The following is a 20,534-nucleotide window of genomic DNA, read 5'->3' on the forward strand; positions in this document are numbered from 1 at the left end:
CCTAACTTCGGACTTATAGTCAATAAATTCCAGTAATATACCATCATTTCTGGACAATGCCACTATTTATAATTTATTGGGCTGGTCAAGGGATATATTTTCCAAAGCAGCTTGTATGTCATAATATAAACTACATGGCAGCTGGAATCACAATTGTTCCCCCTCATGACCCATTTTTGAAAGGTGCAACTCCAGAAAATGCTACAATATACAGTATACCGTATTTTCTGGACTAAATGGCTTTTTTTTTTCAGTTGGAACAGTCATGTGATTTACATATCAAAATATACCTGTATGTACCATTTGTGACCAGTAGATGTCACTATTCCCGTTTCACAGAAAACCTCCTATACTGGATTTGACTGACACTTTTTTTGTTTGTTTTTTGAAGGATTCAAAGATTCTTTATTTTCAATCCAGTACAAAAAATTCTGTGCCTGAGGCCTGGTTGATGCCAAAACATGAAGAATAAATACAATACAATAAATAGAACTTAGTATAAAATCTAACATAAAGGAAATCTAAAATAAGCACAATGACTTGTACACATAGAGATGTGTTTATCTCGATCTGCGTGGTTAACCACGATAAAGGTGAACCTGTCAGTCTACAGTGAGGGCAAAATAAGCCCTTCATGAAATACAGACATTTGCAGGTCCTTGGAGACACACCGCTCAGGACAGGCGCTCAAACCTCACACAAACTGAGACGCACATCTGTCGTGCAGTTATCAGCCCCGCAGACAGACGGAACTATTCGCTCAGCTCGTTAAGGGAATCAACAATGCATGAAATCCAAGCATCTATTCCAGCAAACCCCAAACACTTCATCCCTTCTTCCTCCAGTAAATCCTTCAAATATATTTACACCCTGTTGTTTAAAATACCATCAAAGCTGCTACCCAAGGTCCTGCCCCCTTCGATTCTTCGATATTGAACTAAAAGTCCTTTTTATATGGAGACATTTTTAAGTATTTGGGTTTTATGATTGTTGCTATTAAAGTTGTGTTTGGCTAAAGGGCTCTGTGTGAGTTTTTTTTTTGTACGGATTGAAGATTCTGCAAAGTTTTTGTGTCAATGATTGTCTTTGGAGACATTTTTGACTACTTAATGTCTGGAAAAGTGTTAATATACTACGTGGAAATGTAAAAAGAAACCTAAAAAAAACTTGATTCTGACCAGCCAGATAAGTCTTTTTTAAATTTAAAGAGAAATATCCATCCATCAAGTTTTGTTTGAGTCCACATGAGGGCGATGTGCTGGGGCACTATGGGTACCAAACAAACCCAGATAGCCCTGAAACTCCTTGGCTGCTTCTGAATTGTCCCTCCTCACTCCTTTCCTGTCCACTTTGCCTTAACCCCGTGGATGATGTCTCAGGGTTAAGGAAAGGAGTTAGGAGGCTTCCTAAAGGAGTTAGGGAAAGGTGATCCTGTGGTTGTGACTGCCGGACTGCACTTCCACGAGGTGGCGTCATAATAATCTGACAGTGGTGAAGATTACCGACATCTGACGTGGTGAAAAAACTAAACATTTCTGAAAATGGACCACAAAAAGTGCATTTCTTCCACTTTCCCCTTCTAACTGCTGATATGTTAAATATCACAAAGTTTGAATTTAAAATTGAAATGGCTGCCAGGTGAATAAATAACCAATCAAACTGAGAATACAGCCTCTCAAGACTCCTTCATCCAGTTTGAGTTTTAGCATGTGATTACACTTGACATTTTTGGATGATTTGGTTTCATATTGTTCCGGGGCCACATACAGTCCAGTTGAGTGGTCCGAAACGTGAAAATAGATTCATAATTACGTTTAAATTTATGCTTTAAAGTTTTTTCTTTTGTTGTGGCACAGTGTTAATATTTTCAGAAAAATCTAACAATTACTATAGAAAAGGACTAAAGTCTCAACATAGTTAATTTTAATGAAACCTTTTCATGCAAAAGACAGTGACTTTTACAATTTGCTTGGTGGTTTGGTCGGATCGGAGCTTCTTGGTCACCGATTTGGTCCCTGAACTTCATGTTTGACACCCCAAGTTTAGACAAAACGTCACAAAGCAAAAAGTACAACAAATAAATAGATAAACCTTCCAGTGTGTTGTACAACTGATGTCGTACAGGACATGAATAGAATCCACCAATTGTGAAAGGAAACTATTTCCAGCTTTTTCTGCCTTTTAAAGTCTTTTATTAAGTTTTCTTTTATGTCAAAGTCAATGAAGCCTCCTGCTGAATATCACATCCTGTGTGTTTTGACAGGCCGTTCACTTGACCTGTAATTTGACACCAAGCTCCTGTTGTACTCAGAGCAGCAGCACCACCCAATGGTGGAAACCAGAAGTGATCAGAAACGTTCACCGAGTTTAGATGTGTGTGTGGAGCAGTACGTCCAGAAAAGATCCACTAATACTGGAAAGCTTTAAACAAGCTGTGATCCCATTCAGGAAACAAACTCATTCATCACAGCAGCAGGAAACAAACTCTCACTCTTTTATTATCCGATCGTAAGGACGATTGTGTTTCACACCTGATACGTGGTACAGTCTACAGACTGACGGCGCGGTGGTGCAGTGGTTCAAACTCCCCCTTCACATTGAGATTGTCCTCAGTTCTGCTCAGGGGTCAAAGATCACGTCCTCTGTGCAGGCATCACTTTTGTCCCACAGTCCAAACTCTTCGATCTGAAGTGAGCTGGTGCTTTAAAACTGCCCAGAGCAGTGAATGTATGTTTGTCTCCTATATAACAATAGAAAATAATGAATTTCAATTTATTGATTGATCAGATTACAAAACAAAAAACAGTGATTATTCCTGTTTCTTTATTGAAAGATTTCAGTTTCTATTGATGATCTCCAGCCTTGAATCATTTTAATTGTTAGTTGCTTCTGTCAAACAAGAACAGTCGGTCTGGTTCAACCTGAACTCGAAACTGATGACTACTATTAATAATAATAATAATAATAACAATAGTAATAATCATAATAATAATAGCAAGAAGATGATGAAGAACAACATGATTATAGATAGATGGATAGATAGATGATATTACATAAGGAATGACATAAAATGAAAATGTTTAATTTTTAATTAAACTGTAAAAATAAGATAAAAAATAGTGATGAATACAATTTTTAATTAAAAATTAAACTTAAAAATAATACATTAAATATAAAAGTCAAATATAAAAATTAAACTGAAACCAAAAATTAAATAAAAGTAAAAAATAATTGTACATTTTTATCAAAACTAAAATCCGCGTTCTCATCTAAAACAAAACTCAAACTCCCAGAATGCACTGCGGTCGGTGGAAAGTCCGGAACTCTCGTTAGACTTTACTTTCATTTTCACCTGTTCTGCTGAGTAACTGCGAGTATTCGTCCGTGTCGAGCTCAGGGTTGAATTCCACTTTTACCACGCTTCTTTTTCCATCCTCGCCTTGTTTTAACGTGTTGTGTTTTCTGAACGACGTCAAATAAGTTTTCCTCCGTCGGGGTCATGGCTACGCTGCATCTGAGTCTGGACACGAAGAAACAGGTCAGATCCGCTTTCTGCATTTCCGCTCTGTTAAATGTTATACAATCACTTTTTACACCTATTTCTCCCTCACACACACACTTTTATTATTTATCCATGAATAGCTCATACCAACAGGAGAGTTCCAGTCAGATTTGACTTTATTGTGGGATTAAATGAGTTCAATGTGTATTGTAGCGTCCCGCAGGCCGTTGGAATGACCACGACGTTCTTGATAGCAAAGCCGCTTTATTGCTTCTAGAACCTGGTTACTGTAGGCCGTAACCACGCCAACACAGAACACAATCCCAAACGAACCTGGCTGCTCTCTCGCTCATTCACGTCACTCTTCGCTCTCCTCAGGCCGACGCACCCAGCACACCTGACCCGCCCCTATTCTCCACCCGCAGCCACTCACAATCCAACGGTGCATTCACTGAACAACAAAACAATCGGAACCATCAGAACATCATTAACAGACAATAAATTCACAACTATATTACAACTGCAGAATATTACACTGCCCCCCCCTTACTGAATCCCTCGCCCCGAGGGATCACACAAAAAGTCTCTGAGATACCCGGGGGGTCTTGTCAGTCTCTGGGGTCTCCTGGAAGGGGCCGTCCGGGGCTGTATCTGCGGCACTGCAGCACCCTGTGACTGAGCAGCAGGTGGGCTTAGGGTTGAGGGGGATTGTGGGGGATCGGAGGGGGAAACAGTCCATGGTTCTGGTGTTGTGGCTGCTCTGTCTCTCCGGGGGGGTTTTGCCAGGGGTCCCGGTCGCTGGATTGGGCGGGCATCGCCTCTGTACGGTGCCAGCCTGTCTCTGTGGAGGGCCACCCGTCTTCCCCGAGGTGGTAGCTGAACCCTGTACACCACTTCGCCAAGCTTTTCCAATACCTCACATGGCCCCACCCAATGGCAGTCCAACTTCGGGCACCGACCCTTCTTTCGCTTCGGGCTGAACACCCAGACCAGGTCACCAGCCTCAAAGTCCCGCCCTCTGGCTCTCACGTCATAGTTGCGTTTTTGCCTCATCCCCGCCTTCTCCAGCTGCTCACGGGCAAACATGTGAGCTGACTCCATCCTGTCTTGGAGCCGCCTGGCATATTCTGGTCCCGGTGGCACCATCGGTGCATCCACAGGTTTTCCAAATGCCATTTCTGCCGGGGTCCTTAATTCTCGTCCCAACATAAGCAGGGCGGGTGTGCACGCTGTGGACTCTTGTACAGCAGACCTGTAGGCCAGCAAGACAAGGGGGAGGTGCATGTCCCAGTCTCGCTGGTGTTCTGCAGTGAGGATGGCAAGTTGTTTCGCCAGCGTTCTGTTGAAACGCTCAACGAGGCCATCACTCTGAGGGTGCAGAGGAGTAGTCCGTGTCTTTTGCATCCCAAGGCGCTCGCACATGGCGGAGAAAACAGCAGACTCAAAGTTCCTCCCCTGGTCGCTATGGAGAGTCTCGGCAGCCCCAAATCTGGAGAACATCCCTTCAACCAGTCTGTCGGCCACAGTCTCTGCTTCTTGGTCAGGTATGGCGTAAGCCTCAGGCCATTTTGTGAAGTAGTCCATGGCGACCAGGGCATAACGGTTCCCCTTGTCTGTGCGTGGGAACGGGCCCATAATATCCACTGCTACTCTCTCCATAGGGGCCCCTACTGCCACCTGCTGGAGCGGGGCGCGGGACTGGTCCGTGGGGCCCTTGTATGCCGTGCAGAGGTCGCAACGACGGCAAAAGTCCTCCACATCTCTCCCGAGCCGGCCCCAGTAGAAACTTTGCCGGAGCCGACGGAGGGTTTTGGAAACACCAAAATGTCCCGCTCCAGCTGTTCCATGGCAGGATTTTAACACGTCCTCTCTTAGGACCCTGGGGACTACCACCTGCCACTTACTCTCTCCTGTAGCTGGCTCCTTCCAGGCTCTCTGAAGCACTCCATCCTTCACTCGGAGTGCAGTAAACTTTTCCAACAGTCCCTTAGTGGCAGGTGAGCATCCAGCGACCTCATCCCATTGAGGTTTCCGCCCCAACTCCACCCACTGAAGCACGGGGTGAAGGTCAGCATCCTGTTCCTGTTGGGCTCTCCATTCCGTTGCGTCGACAACCTGCACCGCATTGCAGCCTGGCCCCTCTTCACCATGCATGGGGTCCCGTTCCTCTCCGGCGCGGAGTTCCCCCTCCCGGGCCTCTCTCTTCTCACAGTACCGGCACCCATCGGGGACACAGGGGCGTCGGGACATGGCATCCGCGTTGCCGTGGCGAGCTCCTGCCCGGTACTCGACTTTGAAGGAATATGGCGCTAGTTCCTCCAGCCATCGCGCAATCTGCCCCTCTGGCTCCTTAAAAGACATTAACCACTGGAGGGCAGCGTGGTCGGTTCGAACAGTGAAAGGCAGGCCACACAGATAATACCTGAAGTGTCTTACTGCTCTGACTATAGCCAGAAGCTCTCTGCGTGTCACGCAGTAGCGTCTTTCGGCCTTGTTGAAGGTTCGGCTGGAGTACGCAACCACCCGTTCTCCATCTGGCCCCACCTGGCTCAATACTGCTCCGGTCCCGACATCGCTGGCATCCGTATCCAAGATAAACGGCAGGTTGGGGTCCGGAGGAGTGAGGATGGGTGACTCTGTCAGGGCCCTCTTAAGGCAGTTGAAAGCCTGCTCACAGTCTGGGGTCCAGGCAAAGTCACTGTCTTTCTGCTGTAGACGGAACAGGGGTGCAGCGATGCAGGAGAAGCCTCGCACAAATCGCCTGTAGTAGGACGCCAGTCCAATAAAGCTCTTGAGCTCTCTCAGGTTGGTGGGGTTTGGCCAATCCTTTACCGCTTGCACTTTCTCCTCCAGTGTGCTGATGCCTTCACCTCCAATCTTATGCCCCAAAAACTCTAGCTCCCTTCTCATGAAGCAACACTTATCTGGATGGAGCTTCAACCCTGCCGCAGCCATCTTCTGTAGAGTTCGGCGCAGGGATGCCAAGGTTACCTCAAAAGAGCTCCCATGTACCAGGATGTCATCCAAGTAGACCAAACACTCCTGCCGGGGGATGTCAGCCAACACCTTCTCCATCAACCGTTCGAATGTGGCAGGAGCGTTGCACAGGCCGAAGGGGAGGACTCGAAACTGCCACAGTCCTCTGCCAGTGCAGAACGCAGTCTTCGGTCTGGCTTCCGGGCTGAGGGGCACTTGCCAGTACCCGCTACGTAGGTCCAAGGAGGAGAACCAGGAGGAGCCAGAAACCAGGTCCAGGGACTCATCGATGCGGGGCAGCGGGTACGAGTCTTTCCTGGTCACACTGTTCAGCGGTCTGTAATCCACACAGAATCTCATTTTTGTACTCCTCTTTTTGTTTACCATCACAACCCCAGAGGCCCAGGGGCTGTCAGAGGGCTCGATGATGCCCGCCCTGAGCATCTCATCGATTGCACTGTCTGCAGCAGTCTGATGTGCCAGGGGAAGGCGGCGGGGCCGTGTTTTAATGGGCCGTGCATCCCCTGTATAAATGTCATGTTGTACCAAATGAGTCAGGCCCACTTCATCCTCAGTCAGTGCAAAAATGTCTTTAAACTCCAATAGCACCTGCCACAGTTCATCTTGCTGCCCATTGTCCAAGTTATGACAGCTACGCTTCCATACCTCTCTCACCACCGTTAGTCTTTCCTCGCCCCCACCCACGGGTTGTTGGTCCAGGGCAGGAGGGAGTATAACCCTTGGGGAGAGAGGGACAGGGGAGTGTGGAGCAGGGGGGGCTCCTCTGTCAATCTGCAATTTTGCGGGTGTGGTCCAAGGTGCTGTGTGGGGTGCACCATTTTAACTGTGGGGCCCCCATGAAAGGCAAGTGTGTTCTTCCCCAGGTCCAGCACACATCGCTGGACGCGCAGGAAGTCCAGACCCAGTATGCAGGGGTCTTGTACTGCTGCAACCCACACCTTAAAGTCCACTGTCCGTCCTCCAGTCCATATAGTCACCACCCCCCTTCCAAGCATAGGAGCCAGCTCACCAGTCACTGTTCGTAGTTTCACCCCAGTAGGTTCCAACTGTATACCCGCTGGAACCATATCGGGTCTCACCAGTGTTGCGGTGGAACCAGTGTCGACCAGGGCCGTACATGGAGTCCCAGCAAGGGTGATGGGAACATGGCAAAAGTTTCCTGCATGGGTCCAACCCACCACCCTCACGGACTCCGCGCCGTCATCTGCTTCTGGGGGGGGTGGAGCCCCGCCCCCCCGGCTGTACAGTTGGGCTCCGGTCGTGGTTAACGGTGCAGGATGGGACGCAGAGGGAAGGGCCTGCGTCGTCCCATCTACGCAGGCCCGGGGGCATTTCCCTGAATACCAGCATGTTTTGGGCACCGCACGCTGATATGGCCAGTCTGGCCACATGTCCAGCACACAGGGGGGCCCCGGCGAGCACGGACGTTACCACCTGTTGATTGCAGCGACACGGCTCGGATCATTTCAGTCAACTCCGCAGCCCAGGCTGGCTTTTCATTATTCGGGTCCTCTTGGGTCAGAGTTCGCACGACGGGCCCACTCTGATCACGGTCGCTCTCGGCAGCAGTCCCGACAGCCTCTCTCTCCATGGCCAGCTCAAGAGCTTCTTGTAGACTCCGGGGGTGTGCAAGTTGCGTTTGTATGCGTAGCTCTCTTGGTGTTATTGCCCTGATAAACTGGTCTCTGGCTAACTCAGTCTGCACATCCGCGGGCATGTGGGCGTATGCTTTCCTCGCCAGAGTCTCAATCTCGTTGGCTAGTGCTCTGAGCGGCTCACCTGGTCGCCTCTGCCTGCTTGTCAATTCTGTGCGCAGGATACCAGGTTGTGAGCACTGTCCAAACCGCCTCTGCAGGGCTCCAACCAAAGCCCCATAATCATGTCTTTCAGCCGGGCTAAGTAGTAGCAAACATGCTAGTGCATCTTCAGTGAGGCAAAGGGCTAGTTGGAGTGCTTTAATGTCTGTAGACCAGGCTTCCGCCTGTGCTAGCAGTTCGAATTGTGCATGAAAGGCCTCCCAGTCCGCCTTACCGGAGTATTTCGGCGTTTTAACGTGTGGACGAATATACTGGGCGCCGCCATCTTTGTTTACGTCTGACGTCACGTCACGTTCGGCGCCTCTTCTCGCGTGATCGCGTTGCTCGGCGGGAAATGACACGGCATCCGCTGTCGGCTTACTGGCCATGCGTCCGGCCTCATGTTCCTCGGTTGGTTTAAGGCCGCTCTCCCGTCCCGATGCTCCGTCGTACTCACTGTCCATAGACTCCTGCTTGACTTTCGGTCGAGCGCCGGTCTCACTACCAGGCTCCATCTCTCTCGGCCGCTCCAGAGTTAGCAGTCTCCAGGCTAGCCGCGGTCAGCAGTCAGGCAGTCCGGTGGTTTTCTTCTTTTTACTTCTGACACCAAATGTAGCGTCCCGCAGGCCGTTGGAATGACCACGACGTTCTTGATAGCAAAGCCGCTTTATTGCTTCTAGAACCTGGTTACTGTAGGCCGTAACCACGCCAACACAGAACACAATCCCAAACGAACCTGGCTGCTCTCTCGCTCATTCACGTCACTCTTCGCTCTCCTCAGGCCGACGCACCCAGCACACCTGACCCGCCCCTATTCTCCACCCGCAGCCACTCACAATCCAACGGTGCATTCACTGAACAACAAAACAATCGGAACCATCAGAACATCATTAACAGACAATAAATTCACAACTATATTACAACTGCAGAATATTACAGTATTTATGAGGCTTGTTGGTAGTTTGTTTCATAAAGACGTCACAGATTAAATCTCACCTTTCTAATTCATTATTTCTGTATTGCAGGTGGAGGGCTTTTACCAGAAGCTCATAAAGGAGGTAAATCTTTTTTTTGCTGCAAATATTTCCATGTTTTTATCCAGAAAGTGAGTTTCTTTGTGTCATGGATGTTTTCAACCCTGCCAGATGCACACGTCCTGTTATTATCTGCAATGCAAGTCAAACAAAATGCAATATTATAGACCATTTTTAGGATATTTTCTTGAAATTATCCAGGTTAATGGTTGACTAAAAGTAATATTTTTGCAGGATTTCTTACTATTTTTCACACTGATGTACAGTGCGCAAAAAAATAAAGGGAACATTAAAATAACATCCTAAATCTGAATGAATGAAATATTCCTATTAAATACTTTGTTCTTTACATAGTTGATTGTGCTGACAACAAAATCACACACAAATTATCAATGGAAATTAAATGTATTAACCCATGGAGGTCTGGATTTGGAGTCACACTCAAAATTCCAGTGGGAAAACACTACAGGCTGACCCAACTTTGATGTAATGTCCTTAAAACAAGTCAAAATGAGGCTCAGTAGTGTGTGTGGCCTCCACGTGCCTGTAGGACCTCCCTACAATGCTCCTGATGAGGTGGTGGATGGTCTCCTGAGGGATCTCCTCCCAGACCTGGACTAAAGCATCTGCCAACTCCTGGGCGGGCCGGTCCATAGCATCAATGCCTTCATCTTGCAGGAACTGCTGACACTCCAGCCACATGAGGTTTAGCATTGTCTTGCACTAGGAGGAACCCAGGGCCAACCGCACCAGCATCTGGTCTCACCAGGGGTCTGAGGACCTCATGTCGGTACCTAATGTTAGTCAGGCTACCTCTGGCGAGCAGATGGAGGGCTGTGGCCCCCCAGAGAAATGCCACCCCACACCATTACTGACCCTCTGCCAAAGCGGTCATGCTGGAGGATGTTCCTGCAGCAGAACGTTCTCCACGGTGCTGGAGGAGGTTCCTGCAGCAGAACGTTCTCCACGGTGCTGGAGGAGGTTCCTGCAGCAGAACGTTCTCCACGGTGCTGGAGGAGGTTCCTGCAGCAGAACGTTCTCCACGGTGCTGGAGGATGTTCCTGCAGCAGAACGTTCTCCACGGTGCTGGAGGAGGTTCCTGCAGCAGAACGTTCTCCACGGTGCTGGAGGAGGTTCCTGCAGCAGAACGTTCTCCACGGCGTCTACAGACTCTTGTCACGTCTGTCACATGGTCTCAGTGTGAACCTGCTTTCACCTGTGGAGAACACAGGGCGCCAGTGGCCAATTTGCCAGTCTTGGTGTTCTCTGGTAAAGGCCAAACGTCCTGCACAGTGTTGGTCTGTAAGCACAACCCCCACCTGTGGACGTGGGGCCCTCATACCACCCTCATGGAGTCTGTTTCTGACCGTTTGAGCAGACAAATGCACATTTGTGGCCTGCTGGAGGTCATTTTGCAGCTCTGGCAGCTCCTCCTGTTCCTCCTTGCACAAAGGTGGAGGTAGCGGTCCTGCTGCTAGGTTGTTGCCCTCCTGCGGCCTCCTCCACGTCTCCTGATGTCCTGGCCTGTGGTCTGTGGTCACCACCTGCAGAACCACTTCTTTATTGGGGGTGTCTTGCTAATTGCCTATAATTTCCACCTGCACAACAGCAGGTGAAACTGATTGTCAATCAGTGTTGCTTCCTAAGTGACAGTTTGATTTCACAGAAGTGAGATTGACTTGGAGTTGCATTGTGTTGTTTAAGTTCCCTTTATTTTTTGAGCAGTGTATCATTTTGTATCTAAAACCTAACGCAGGCTCATTCAGTGACTCTGAGGTTCAACATTAATGAATAAAAGTATACCTAATCAATAATTTATAACTTTGTAACACTCTGTTTTAATAGAAATGTAACGAAATATACATATTTTGGAGACAAAGTGGCACATTTCTACATTCCTCCAGCTTTGAATGAACATCACATCAAACTATGTATTTGTAAACACTTTATTGAATTTCTTGATTTCTTGTATGAACATTACAAATCCACTAACACTGACTTTTTTATTACATTAACTGCAGTTTAGATCTGTGATCTGATCATTTTGCTGCTAAAATAATAACGGCAGAGAGAAAGAAAAATCAACCAAAAGACAAAGTTTAAATCATTTGGTATGGGATTGTGACGGGGGATTAACGGCGGAGCTTTGAGTTTAAAGAAGTGCTGAGAAACTCATTTTGAGCCATAAACTCAGAATCTGCTCATTTGTCTGACAGGCGGAGAAATTGGTTTCCGTGTTCTTCCCTCAGAAGATGGAGGAGCTGGAGATGTTGCTGAAGGTGATTCCTGTCCGGGTCTGAACTGTCCTCATCAAGACATTCAACCATAACACTCGTGGTGCGTTTTTCTGTCAGACCTCTTTCAGCGACGAGGATTTGGCGTCTCTGAAGGTTCCGCTGGACATTCCCTTCCCAGATCCGGCTAAAGAGGAGGCCAAACGCAAGAAGGAGGAGGAGGTGGGTCCACATTTGATGGTTAAACCACCATATCAGAGCTGGATTGTTCATTCACGTCATTGAACTCTGATCCACACCTAAGAGCAGGATGTACGGTTACTTTAACAAGAACTAAAATCCTCCAGGTGTTCCAATCCTGACTGTTCACAATGTCTTCCTCCGTGGTTTTCACGTTCAAGTTGCTTTATTTACATTTACAATTAGATTAGTTTGACTGCGAGACACTTTACAATAACGAGTTTTACACAGATTATGTGTAAATTAATGAGAAAGACAATGTATGAGTAGGAAAAGCCTGGACTTCTAGTCCATATATCCCTGCCTGATGGACTGCAGGGGCAGTTGAAGCTTGTTCTTCCCAAAGAGGCAAGTTTCTGAGCGACATCGTGGAAGCCCCAACCACTTTTGAATGAGAGAGTTGGCTTTTCTGTCCATCTTACTTGTGGTGGATGAGGGGATCTCACTCATTTTCAGCAGCAACAACGCCCTCCGGTGTAGAGTGAACTGGTAGCACCAGACTTTGTACTTGCCGGGAGTTGGCTTTGGTCAATGTTGGACAGACCGTCTGTTAGCTGCTTTGTGACTGTCCTTCCCATCTGCTTGTCGGACAGGTCGGCGGTGTACTGCCTCCCCAGGCTTTAGGTTGTTGTTCGCACAGGAGGGGAATTTCCGCTCCCCCAACAACAAAGGTGGTGGCAATCGTCTCTGACTCCCACAGGTGATGTGACTTGGTGGGCTTGATCCTCATTCTTACCCAATCGATCAGCTCGTCCATCCTTTTTAAAAGTCGTGATGTACATGGCGCGTTCTGAAGGAGGCTGGTGACGTTGTCCATGCAGCTCTTCAGCGGGGGTAGTTCTGCCCGGATGGTGGCTTGATCCCTCCGACCGTTTGTCTCGCTCCAATGAGAATGATCTCAAAGGCTGCCACAAACAAGATTGGGGAAATAGAGCAACTTATGCCAATTCCCACTTGTAGTTGCTGCCACACGATGGTAAATCTTGGAGGGCAAGGCACATCTGCAGGTCACTGAAGTAGGCTGTGATCAGGTTCTGTTTGCAGGGGGGCATCTAGAAAATCTCCTTGGCATAGTTGATCAGCTATCTGATCTTTCTTCGGGATGAAGATTGCTACTGCTCTTTCCACTCTGATGGCATGAGCTGCTTCTTCCAGGCAGTTCTCAGTAGGTACCATAGCAGCTCTAGAACCTTTGGGCAGAGCTTGTTGGGGACTCCGTTTGGAATAGGTGGACGATGGAGCTTGCCTTCCTCACAACTTGTTTGATTTTGCAGAGCTTTGGAGGCATGGTGTTGAAAAAAGCTGTCGGTGGTGTGTGCCGAGGTACATAACACTGGTGTTCATAAGGGGACGTTCCTTAAAGGGTTGCTGTTCTGCCTTTTGGCATGCTCTTCCATTTGCTCGCAGGTGGCTTCGAGCCTCCCACATTTCTTCTCCAGCAGTTGTCTGGCATGCTTGAAGGGATCCTTGAAGAAGCCAGCTCGCTCTTTCTGCTTCCGTTTATTGTTCTCTGTTTGGGGGGGGTAGTTTCACCAAACTTCGTCAAACCCTTCAGATTATAGGGTTCGCAAGTAGAATTAGTGCACACATCTCAATGTATCTCAATGTATCTGAAGTAAAGTGAAGTATAATCTGAAGTTGGTGCATACAGTTTGAAATGGTGCACACACATGGAATTAATGCACACAAGTAGAATTGGCGTATGCCGATGTTTTCAGTGCAAGCAGCTTAAATTAGTGAACATGGATGAAAATAGCGCAGACAGTTGCGCAGAATGCAGACGTGTGCACTTAGTGCTTCAGAGCACATAGATGAAGTTGGTGCAAGTGGAGGAAAATAGCGCACATAGTTGAATTAAGTGCTAATTGCATGTAGCTTGACGTTGTGCATGCCGGTCTACATGCGCACTGCTGGACTGCACACAGTGATGTAGAAGACAACACAGTCCAGACTGCAGGGCAATAATAAACCATCCCAGTCATCCTCTGCACACGTGGGGGCAGTGCACCTCGGGATTATTAACTGACCAGCTTGCTTATTTATTTATTTATTTTTGCAGTCTAGATTGTGTTTTATATTCTGGGAAAATTGCAGCGAGGAGCCTCACGACTGGGGGTGCTCACTCTCTGCATTTATCGTTAGTGTTTCAATATACAAGGACACTGCTGAAGCTGTGAGTCGGTGGTTGCCATGGCAACCAATCACCACAATTTGCCAGGGCCTGGTGGAAGGTGGAATAGGAGGTGGAAGGACCTGAAGTTTTCTGGTGTTCTGTTGCAGAAGGAGGCTAAAGAGGGGAAGAAAGACAAGGACGGCGATAAAGAGGAAGAAGATTCAGGTAAATAGTAATTACTGTTGAAAGGAGGAGTGGGGGGGTTGCTAAATAATGCACCACGCAGGTGATTTATTCCTTCAGACAAGGTGAGTTTAAAATGAAGTATTGATTTGTTGGTTAACACAGCTTGTCAACGTACAGCAGAAAGTGTTGTTGGTAAACGTTTGGCTCTTCAGGACCGCCCTGCGGGCCGATCTGCTCCAACGAGCGAGTGGAGAGCCTCCTGCAGGAGGTGAAGCCGGAGATCCAGACGCTGAAAGAGAAGCTCCACACGGTCAGTGAGTCTCAACTTGGACCACATGGATGTTTCTGTGTTCAGTGAAAACCTTTATTGTGCTCCAAGAAGCTCAGTCCTCAAGGTTTTTCAACACAAATACCATAATAAATCCATAAATGGATCATTTTTTTCTGGAAAGGTCTCGATGTGGGTGCAACTCCAGATCCCCAAAATTGAAGACGGGAACAATTTTGGCGTGGCTGTGCAGGTTTGTAACGACATTAAAATGTGCTTCATTAACTTGACTTGAAAGGTGTAGAATTCAGTTTCCACACACTCATGGATTCCTCTTCTACATGCCCAGGAGGGGCGGCAAAGTGCACGTCCACGAATAAATAATGAGAATGAATTTAGAAAAGAAAACTCTTCTTTTGAAAAACCCCTATAACTCCAGACAGCCTTCATTCAGTAACTTCAAGATTCATTTGTGAGAAAGTGAGTTTGATAGCTATGTTTCCGACTGTTGGCCAAGACACCAAGAAATTGTCAAAATATCAAAGAAAACACTGATTTTTGAACACATTTCTGGACATTTCACTGCATTTAGGATCAGAATGTTTCATTAAAAGTGGCTTCATGTTGACATTGTAGTAATTTTTTGTTGTAAATATTTCATTTTGTTAAAATCAACATTTTCATCATGTAGGGAACCTTAAAAATTGAAGGTCATCGTGTCACTATTTTACTGTCTGACTCTAAATGAAGTGTATTTCCTGTCTGGTCTCATAGGAGAAAGTGTTTGAGCTGCTGACAAACTCGCGCACCAAGATGGAAGCAGCCCAGACTCAGCTTTCCAAGTAAGAACCTGCAGCTGTTTTGTGGAGAACGCTGATTCATATGCAACATTTTCACACTGAAGCTGAACCATGTGGCTGATTCTTTCACATTAGAGGGGTTGCATATTTTCCCTTCATTCCTCTGTGCACCAGTCGCCACTTTGGAGTCCGTCACTTCCCAACAAACCATGTCCTCCTCCCGATGGAGTCAATTCAGTCTTGTTTTATAGAGAAACAGAGAGAAGCTCCCTTTTTAAGGAAGAAACCTGCAGAACCAGACTCAAGAATAGAAACGTCCTGAGATTCTCTGTTCAACTCGACAGACATAAATCCACTCACATCTCTGTTTGAATTTTATAGACGATCCGCCCTTCCTCTGCTAGACGGCGGTGTTTCTATTACCAGTAATGTTTAATGTGTCTGACCTGAAACCAGCTTGACCGTCTGCTGCGTGTGAATCAGGCTTTTAATCTGACGGGCTGCTACGTTCACACTGCAGGTCTCCGTGCGCGATTCCCTTTCCTTTGTATGATCGTTGACACTATGTTTTAAACACGACCTCCATCAGGCCACTGTGTGAACGCTATCCGACCCCAAACTGGTCCACATGCGCTGAAGAAGGCGTGACGTCACGTCACCATGTTTACAAGTAAACATGGACGTCACACGGGTCGGCGTGTGAAGATTAATTTTTAAGTGGTTATTCAGTAAGAGCAAACAAAATCTAGACAAAATGATAAAGGAAGGGAGATTGAGGGGGAAAAAGAACACAGCTTTAATATTGTGGCGCAGATTCACATTGAAAAACATCAGATACAGATTTGATTTGGTGCCACATGTGATGAAGGCCTGGGTCTGGTGAGCCAGAACCAGAACTGTAACGTTCACACGGATCGGCGACTTGTGAGCAGAAAATGAGAATTTCCCTGCAGTGAGAGCGGAGCCTCAGTGAAGTAGAGCAGCAGTTCTAGCGTTGTACATCTACAGCGGGAGCATTGGAGGACAGAAGCCAGCTGAAGTGATTTAGATCAGTAAAATAGGCTGGAGGCATCAGAACTGCTCTGCAGCAAATAGAAACTCCCCTTTAATCAGTCATGGACTCATCTCCACCACGATCAGCACAAACACAAGGCCAGCGCGTGTCTTTGTTCAGGAAACAAAGAAGTCACACTTGGTTTAGACATTTAAAGAGACACTTTCCTCGATGGGAGTTCTATGAATTAATGATGGCCGACGCCTGTCTCTCCAGATACTACATGGAGAGAGGCGACGCCGTGGCCAAAGCCTCCAAACAACCCCACGTGGTCGGTATCGTCGGTGTTCCTACACCTTGAGGACACGCTTGAGTCACAATGGCACCGTTTCTCTAAACTGACCGTGTGTCTGCAGGGCGACTACAGACAGCTGGTCCACGAGCTGGACGAGTCCCAGTATAGAGAGCTCCGCGTGGTCATCCTGGACATCCACAACACTTATGTAAGACCTGCTTTGTTTGAATGTAAATCTCTCTGGTCACCGTCTGTGTTGAAACTTCCCCAGCAGCTCAATGGAATCTGCCCCTTCCTAATAGGAGGGTAATTAAACTAATTGCAGCTCTGGTGTCGGGTTGATTGGCGCCGCAGCTCCCGTCCATTAATCACTTTGTCTCTCCTCTTTGGCCGCCGTTTGATGCCATTAGTGAACGAGGCGTCGCAGGTGACAATGAAAGGAGCGCAGCGCGGCTCCACGTCCAGGCATCTTGTCTTTTATACCTCGTCGTAACCTTTCAGTGGCTCTTGCTCACTCAGTCTTTTCTCCTCCTCCTCTCCTCCCTCATCCTCTCCTCCCCCCTCCTCTTCTCCTCCCTCCATCCTCTCCTCCCCATCCTCCTCCCCATCCTCTCCTCCCCCCCTCCTCCTCTCCTCCCTCCATCCTCTCCTCCCCCTCCTCCTCTCCTCCCTCCATCCTCTCCTCCCCCCTCCTCCTCCCCCCCTCCTCCTCTCCTCCCTCCATCCTCTCCTCCCTCCTCTCCTCCCCCTCCTCCTCCCCCCTCCTCCTCTCCCTCCCTCCATCCTCTCCTCCCCCCTCCTCCTCTCCTCCCTCCATCCTCTCCTCCCCCCCCTCCTCCCTCCCCCCACCTCTCCTCCCCCCTCCTCCTCTCCTCCCTCCATCCCTCCCCCCCCCTCCTCTCCTCCCCCCTCCTCCTCTCCTCCCCCTCCTCCTCTCCTCCCCCTCCTCACCTCCCCCCTCCTCCTCCCCCCTCCTCCTCTCCCCCATCCTCACCTCCCCCCTCCTCCTCTCCTCCCCCTCCTCACCTCCCCCCTCCTCCTCTCCTCCCTCCATCCTCACCTCCCCCCTCCTCCTCTCCTCCCTCCATCCTCTCCTCCCCCCTCCTCCTCTCCTCCCCATCCTCTCCTCCCCCCTCCTCCTCTCCTCCCTCCATCCTCTCTCCTCCCCCCTCCTCCTCTCCTCCCCTCCATCCTCTCCTCCCTCACCCCCATCATCCTCTCCTCCCCCTCCTCTCCTCCACCCTCACCTCTCCCTCCATAACTCAACCCTCCCCCCATCCTACTCTACTCCCACCAACCTCTCCACCCCCTCCACCTCTCCTCCCGCCCCTCCTCTCCTCCCCCCTCCACCTCCCCACCCTCCATCCCTCCTCCCCCCTCCTCCATCTCCTCCCCCACCATCACTCCTCCCCATCCTCTCCTCCCCCTCCTCCTCTCCTCCCTCCATCCTCTCCTCCCCCACCTCCTCTCCCTCATCCTCTCTCCCCCCTCCCTCTCCTCCCCCCATCCTCTCCTCCCCTCCTCCTCTTCTCCACCTCCTCATCCTCTCCCCCTCCTCCTCTCCTCCCTCCATCCTCTCCTCCCCTCTCCTCCATCTCCTCCCCCATCCTCTCCTCCCCCATCCTCCTCTCCTCCCTCCATCCTCTCCTCCCCTCCTCCTCTCCTCCCCCATCCTCTCCTCCCCCCTCCTCCTCTCCTCCTCCCATCCTCTCCTCCCCCCCTCCTCCTCTCCTCCCCTCCATCCTCTCCTCCCCCTCCTCCTCCTCCTCCCCCCATCCTCTCCTCCCCCCCTCCTCTCCTCCCCCCTCCTCTCCTCCCCCCTCCTCCTCTCCTCCCTCCATCCTCTCCTCCCCCTCCTCCTCTCCTCCCCCTCCTCTCCTCCCCCTCCTCCTCTCCTCCCTCCATCCCTCTCCTCCCCCCTCCTCCTCTCCTCCCTCCATCCTCTCCTCCCCCTCCTCCTCTCCTCCCCCATCCTCTCCTCCCCCCTCCTCCTCTCCTCCCTCCATCCTCTCCTCCCCCCTCCTCCTCTCCTCCCCCCTCCTCTCCTCCCCTCCTCCTCTCCTCCCTCCATCCTCTCCTCCCCCCTCCTCCTCTCCTCCCTCCATCCTCTCCTCCCCCTCCTCCTCTCCTCCCTCCATCCTCTCCTCCCCCATCCTCCTCTCCTCCCTCCATCCCCTCCTCCCCCCTCCTCCTCTCCTCCCTCCATCCTCTCCTCCCCCATCCTCTCCTCCCCCCTCCTCCTCTCCTCCCTCCATCCTCTCCTCCCCCATCCTCCTCTCCTCCCTCCATCCTCTCCTCCCCCCTCCTCCTCTCCTCCCCCATCCTCTCCTCCCCCATCCTCTCCTCTCCTCCCTCCATCCTCTCCTCCCCCCTCCTCCTCTCCTCCCTCCATCCTCTCCTCCCCCATCCTCCTCTCCTCCCTCCATCCCCTCCTCCCCCCTCCTCCTCTCCTCCCTCCATCCTCTCCTCCCCCATCCTCTCCTCCCCCCTCCTCTCCTCCCTCCATCCTCTCCTCCCCCATCCTCCTCTCCTCCCTCCATCCTCTCCTCCCCCATCCTCCTCTCCTCCCCCCTCCTCCTCTCCTCCCTCCATCCTCTCCTCCCCCATCCTCCTCTCCTCCCTCCATCCCCTCCTCCCCCCTCCTCCTCTCCTCCCTCCATCCTCTCCTCCCCCATCCTCTCCTCCCCCCTCCTCCTCTCCTCCCCATCCTCTCCTCCCTCCATCCTCTCCTCCCCCCTCCTCCTCTCCTCCCTCCATCCCCTCCTCCCCCCTCCTCCTCTCCTCCCTCCATCCTCTCCTTCCCCATCCTCTCCTCCCCCCTCCTCCTCTCCTCCCTCCATCCTCTCCTCCCCCATCCTCTCCTCCCCCCTCCTCCTCTCCTCCCTCCATCCCCTCCTCCCCCATCCTCCTCTCCTCCCTCCGTCCCCTCCTCCCCTCCAGGCCGTGTTGTTTGACATCATTACCAAGAACTATGACAAGATTAAGAAGCCCAGAGGAGACGGGAAGGCTCTGATCTACTGAGGCTCTCATCCAGTCACTTTCCTTACACTCTGACAGAAGTGTCTTCATTTTCTCTCTTTTGGGTCAAATTACCAAATTTAAAGCAACACGACGGTGTTAAATTCACCTCCACTAATAAAGAAAAGCCACATTGAGACGTCTCGTGTGGATTTTGTTCCCTGAATCTCCTCAGAAGTTCTTCAAGCTCAAATCTCCACACACAAGAGATTCTGTGGGAAACAGTGGAAGATGTGATGGTGAAGCTGCACAGTGGAGTCTTGATGTGTTGTGGTTGTTGATCAGCTGTCATGTTGGTGTGGAGTAAGTCCTGATGCATAGTAGTGTCCTTACATTGGGTTTGGATTGTGTATTTACTGTAAGACATAATGTGTGGCAGCAGGGGGGGCTGCAGACCCTAACTTAAACACCCTACTGCGTATACGCTGCTCAGTTCATCCATTGGGAGCAGTTTGAGGTTCAGTGTCTTGCTCAAGGGTACTTTGACATGAGGACAGGAGGAGATGGGGCCTAAACTCCACTGATTAAAATACCCGACTAGATCTACTTGAAGAAATAAGAAATATGGCAACTCCGTCTGTGAGATCAATCAAGGATTATCTTATCTTATCTTATCTTTTTGTGTAATTTATTCATGTTGATCAATTTCTTTGTAAAAAAAACAAAAAACTTTAGAATAAATTTTTACATGAAAAACAAAAATTAACATGAATTTTGTTTTGTAAAGTAGATTGAGCAAAAGTAAAGTTCTATAAATTACAAATGTAGTGAATTAAATTTGCAAGTATAACAAATTTAACTATGTTATGTAGGTCAAATAAAACTAGTCTGTATAAATAATATTTTTTGCATGTATTTGATTATATTTGAGTAAAATTAACTCCATATATCATTACATTAAACATGATTATTTGTTTTAATCTACTTCACAAAATTAAATTAGCTTTACTTGGATATTATTTTTCATGTAAAATAAGAGTAAGTTATGAAAACAAAGAACAATTTAGCCTGATCTACATGTTTTCAATGTTTTCGTGCTTCAACACACCTGAATCTA

At 49.2% G+C, this 20,534-nt stretch overlaps 1 protein-coding gene across 2 annotated transcripts; it reads left to right on the forward strand.

Moving 5' to 3' along the window:
- Nucleotides 1-3,333: 3,333 nt before the first annotated feature.
- Nucleotides 3,334-19,616, forward strand: LOC308144283 (proteasome activator complex subunit 1-like). Of its 2 annotated transcripts, XM_080515370.1 has the most exons (11): nucleotides 3,334-3,538; nucleotides 9,321-9,353; nucleotides 11,546-11,608; nucleotides 11,684-11,785; nucleotides 14,084-14,141; nucleotides 14,315-14,412; nucleotides 14,555-14,623; nucleotides 15,145-15,212; nucleotides 16,441-16,495; nucleotides 16,581-16,667; nucleotides 19,400-19,616. In XM_080515370.1, exons 1-11 carry the CDS (start codon nucleotides 3,500-3,502, stop codon nucleotides 19,478-19,480), a joined length of 753 nt encoding a protein of 250 aa, XP_080371496.1. In that variant the 5' UTR covers nucleotides 3,334-3,499; the 3' UTR covers nucleotides 19,481-19,616. The 2 variants fall into 2 exon arrangements, with proteins under 2 accessions (XP_080371496.1, XP_080371495.1); XM_080515369.1 differs by lacking the exon at nucleotides 19,400-19,616 and having other exon boundaries at nucleotides 16,581-16,943.
- The last annotated feature ends 918 nt before the right edge of the window (nucleotides 19,617-20,534 follow it).

This window comes from Blennius ocellaris, assembly GCF_963422515.1.
Source record: "Blennius ocellaris genome assembly, chromosome: 19".
NCBI lineage: Eukaryota > Metazoa > Chordata > Actinopteri > Blenniiformes > Blenniidae > Blennius > Blennius ocellaris.

Excerpts from the sequence above, each read along its gene's own strand:
- LOC308144283 (XM_080515369.1), top strand. The coding sequence starts at position 3,500 with ATGGCTACGCTGCATCTGAGTCTGGACACGAAGAAACAG. Across the intron at positions 9,354-11,545 it reads ACCAGAAGCTCATAAAGGAG|GCGGAGAAATTGGTTTCCGT; the intron begins GTAAATCTTTTT and ends TTTGTCTGACAG. Across the intron at positions 11,786-14,083 it reads AACGCAAGAAGGAGGAGGAG|AAGGAGGCTAAAGAGGGGAA; the intron begins GTGGGTCCACAT and ends GTTCTGTTGCAG.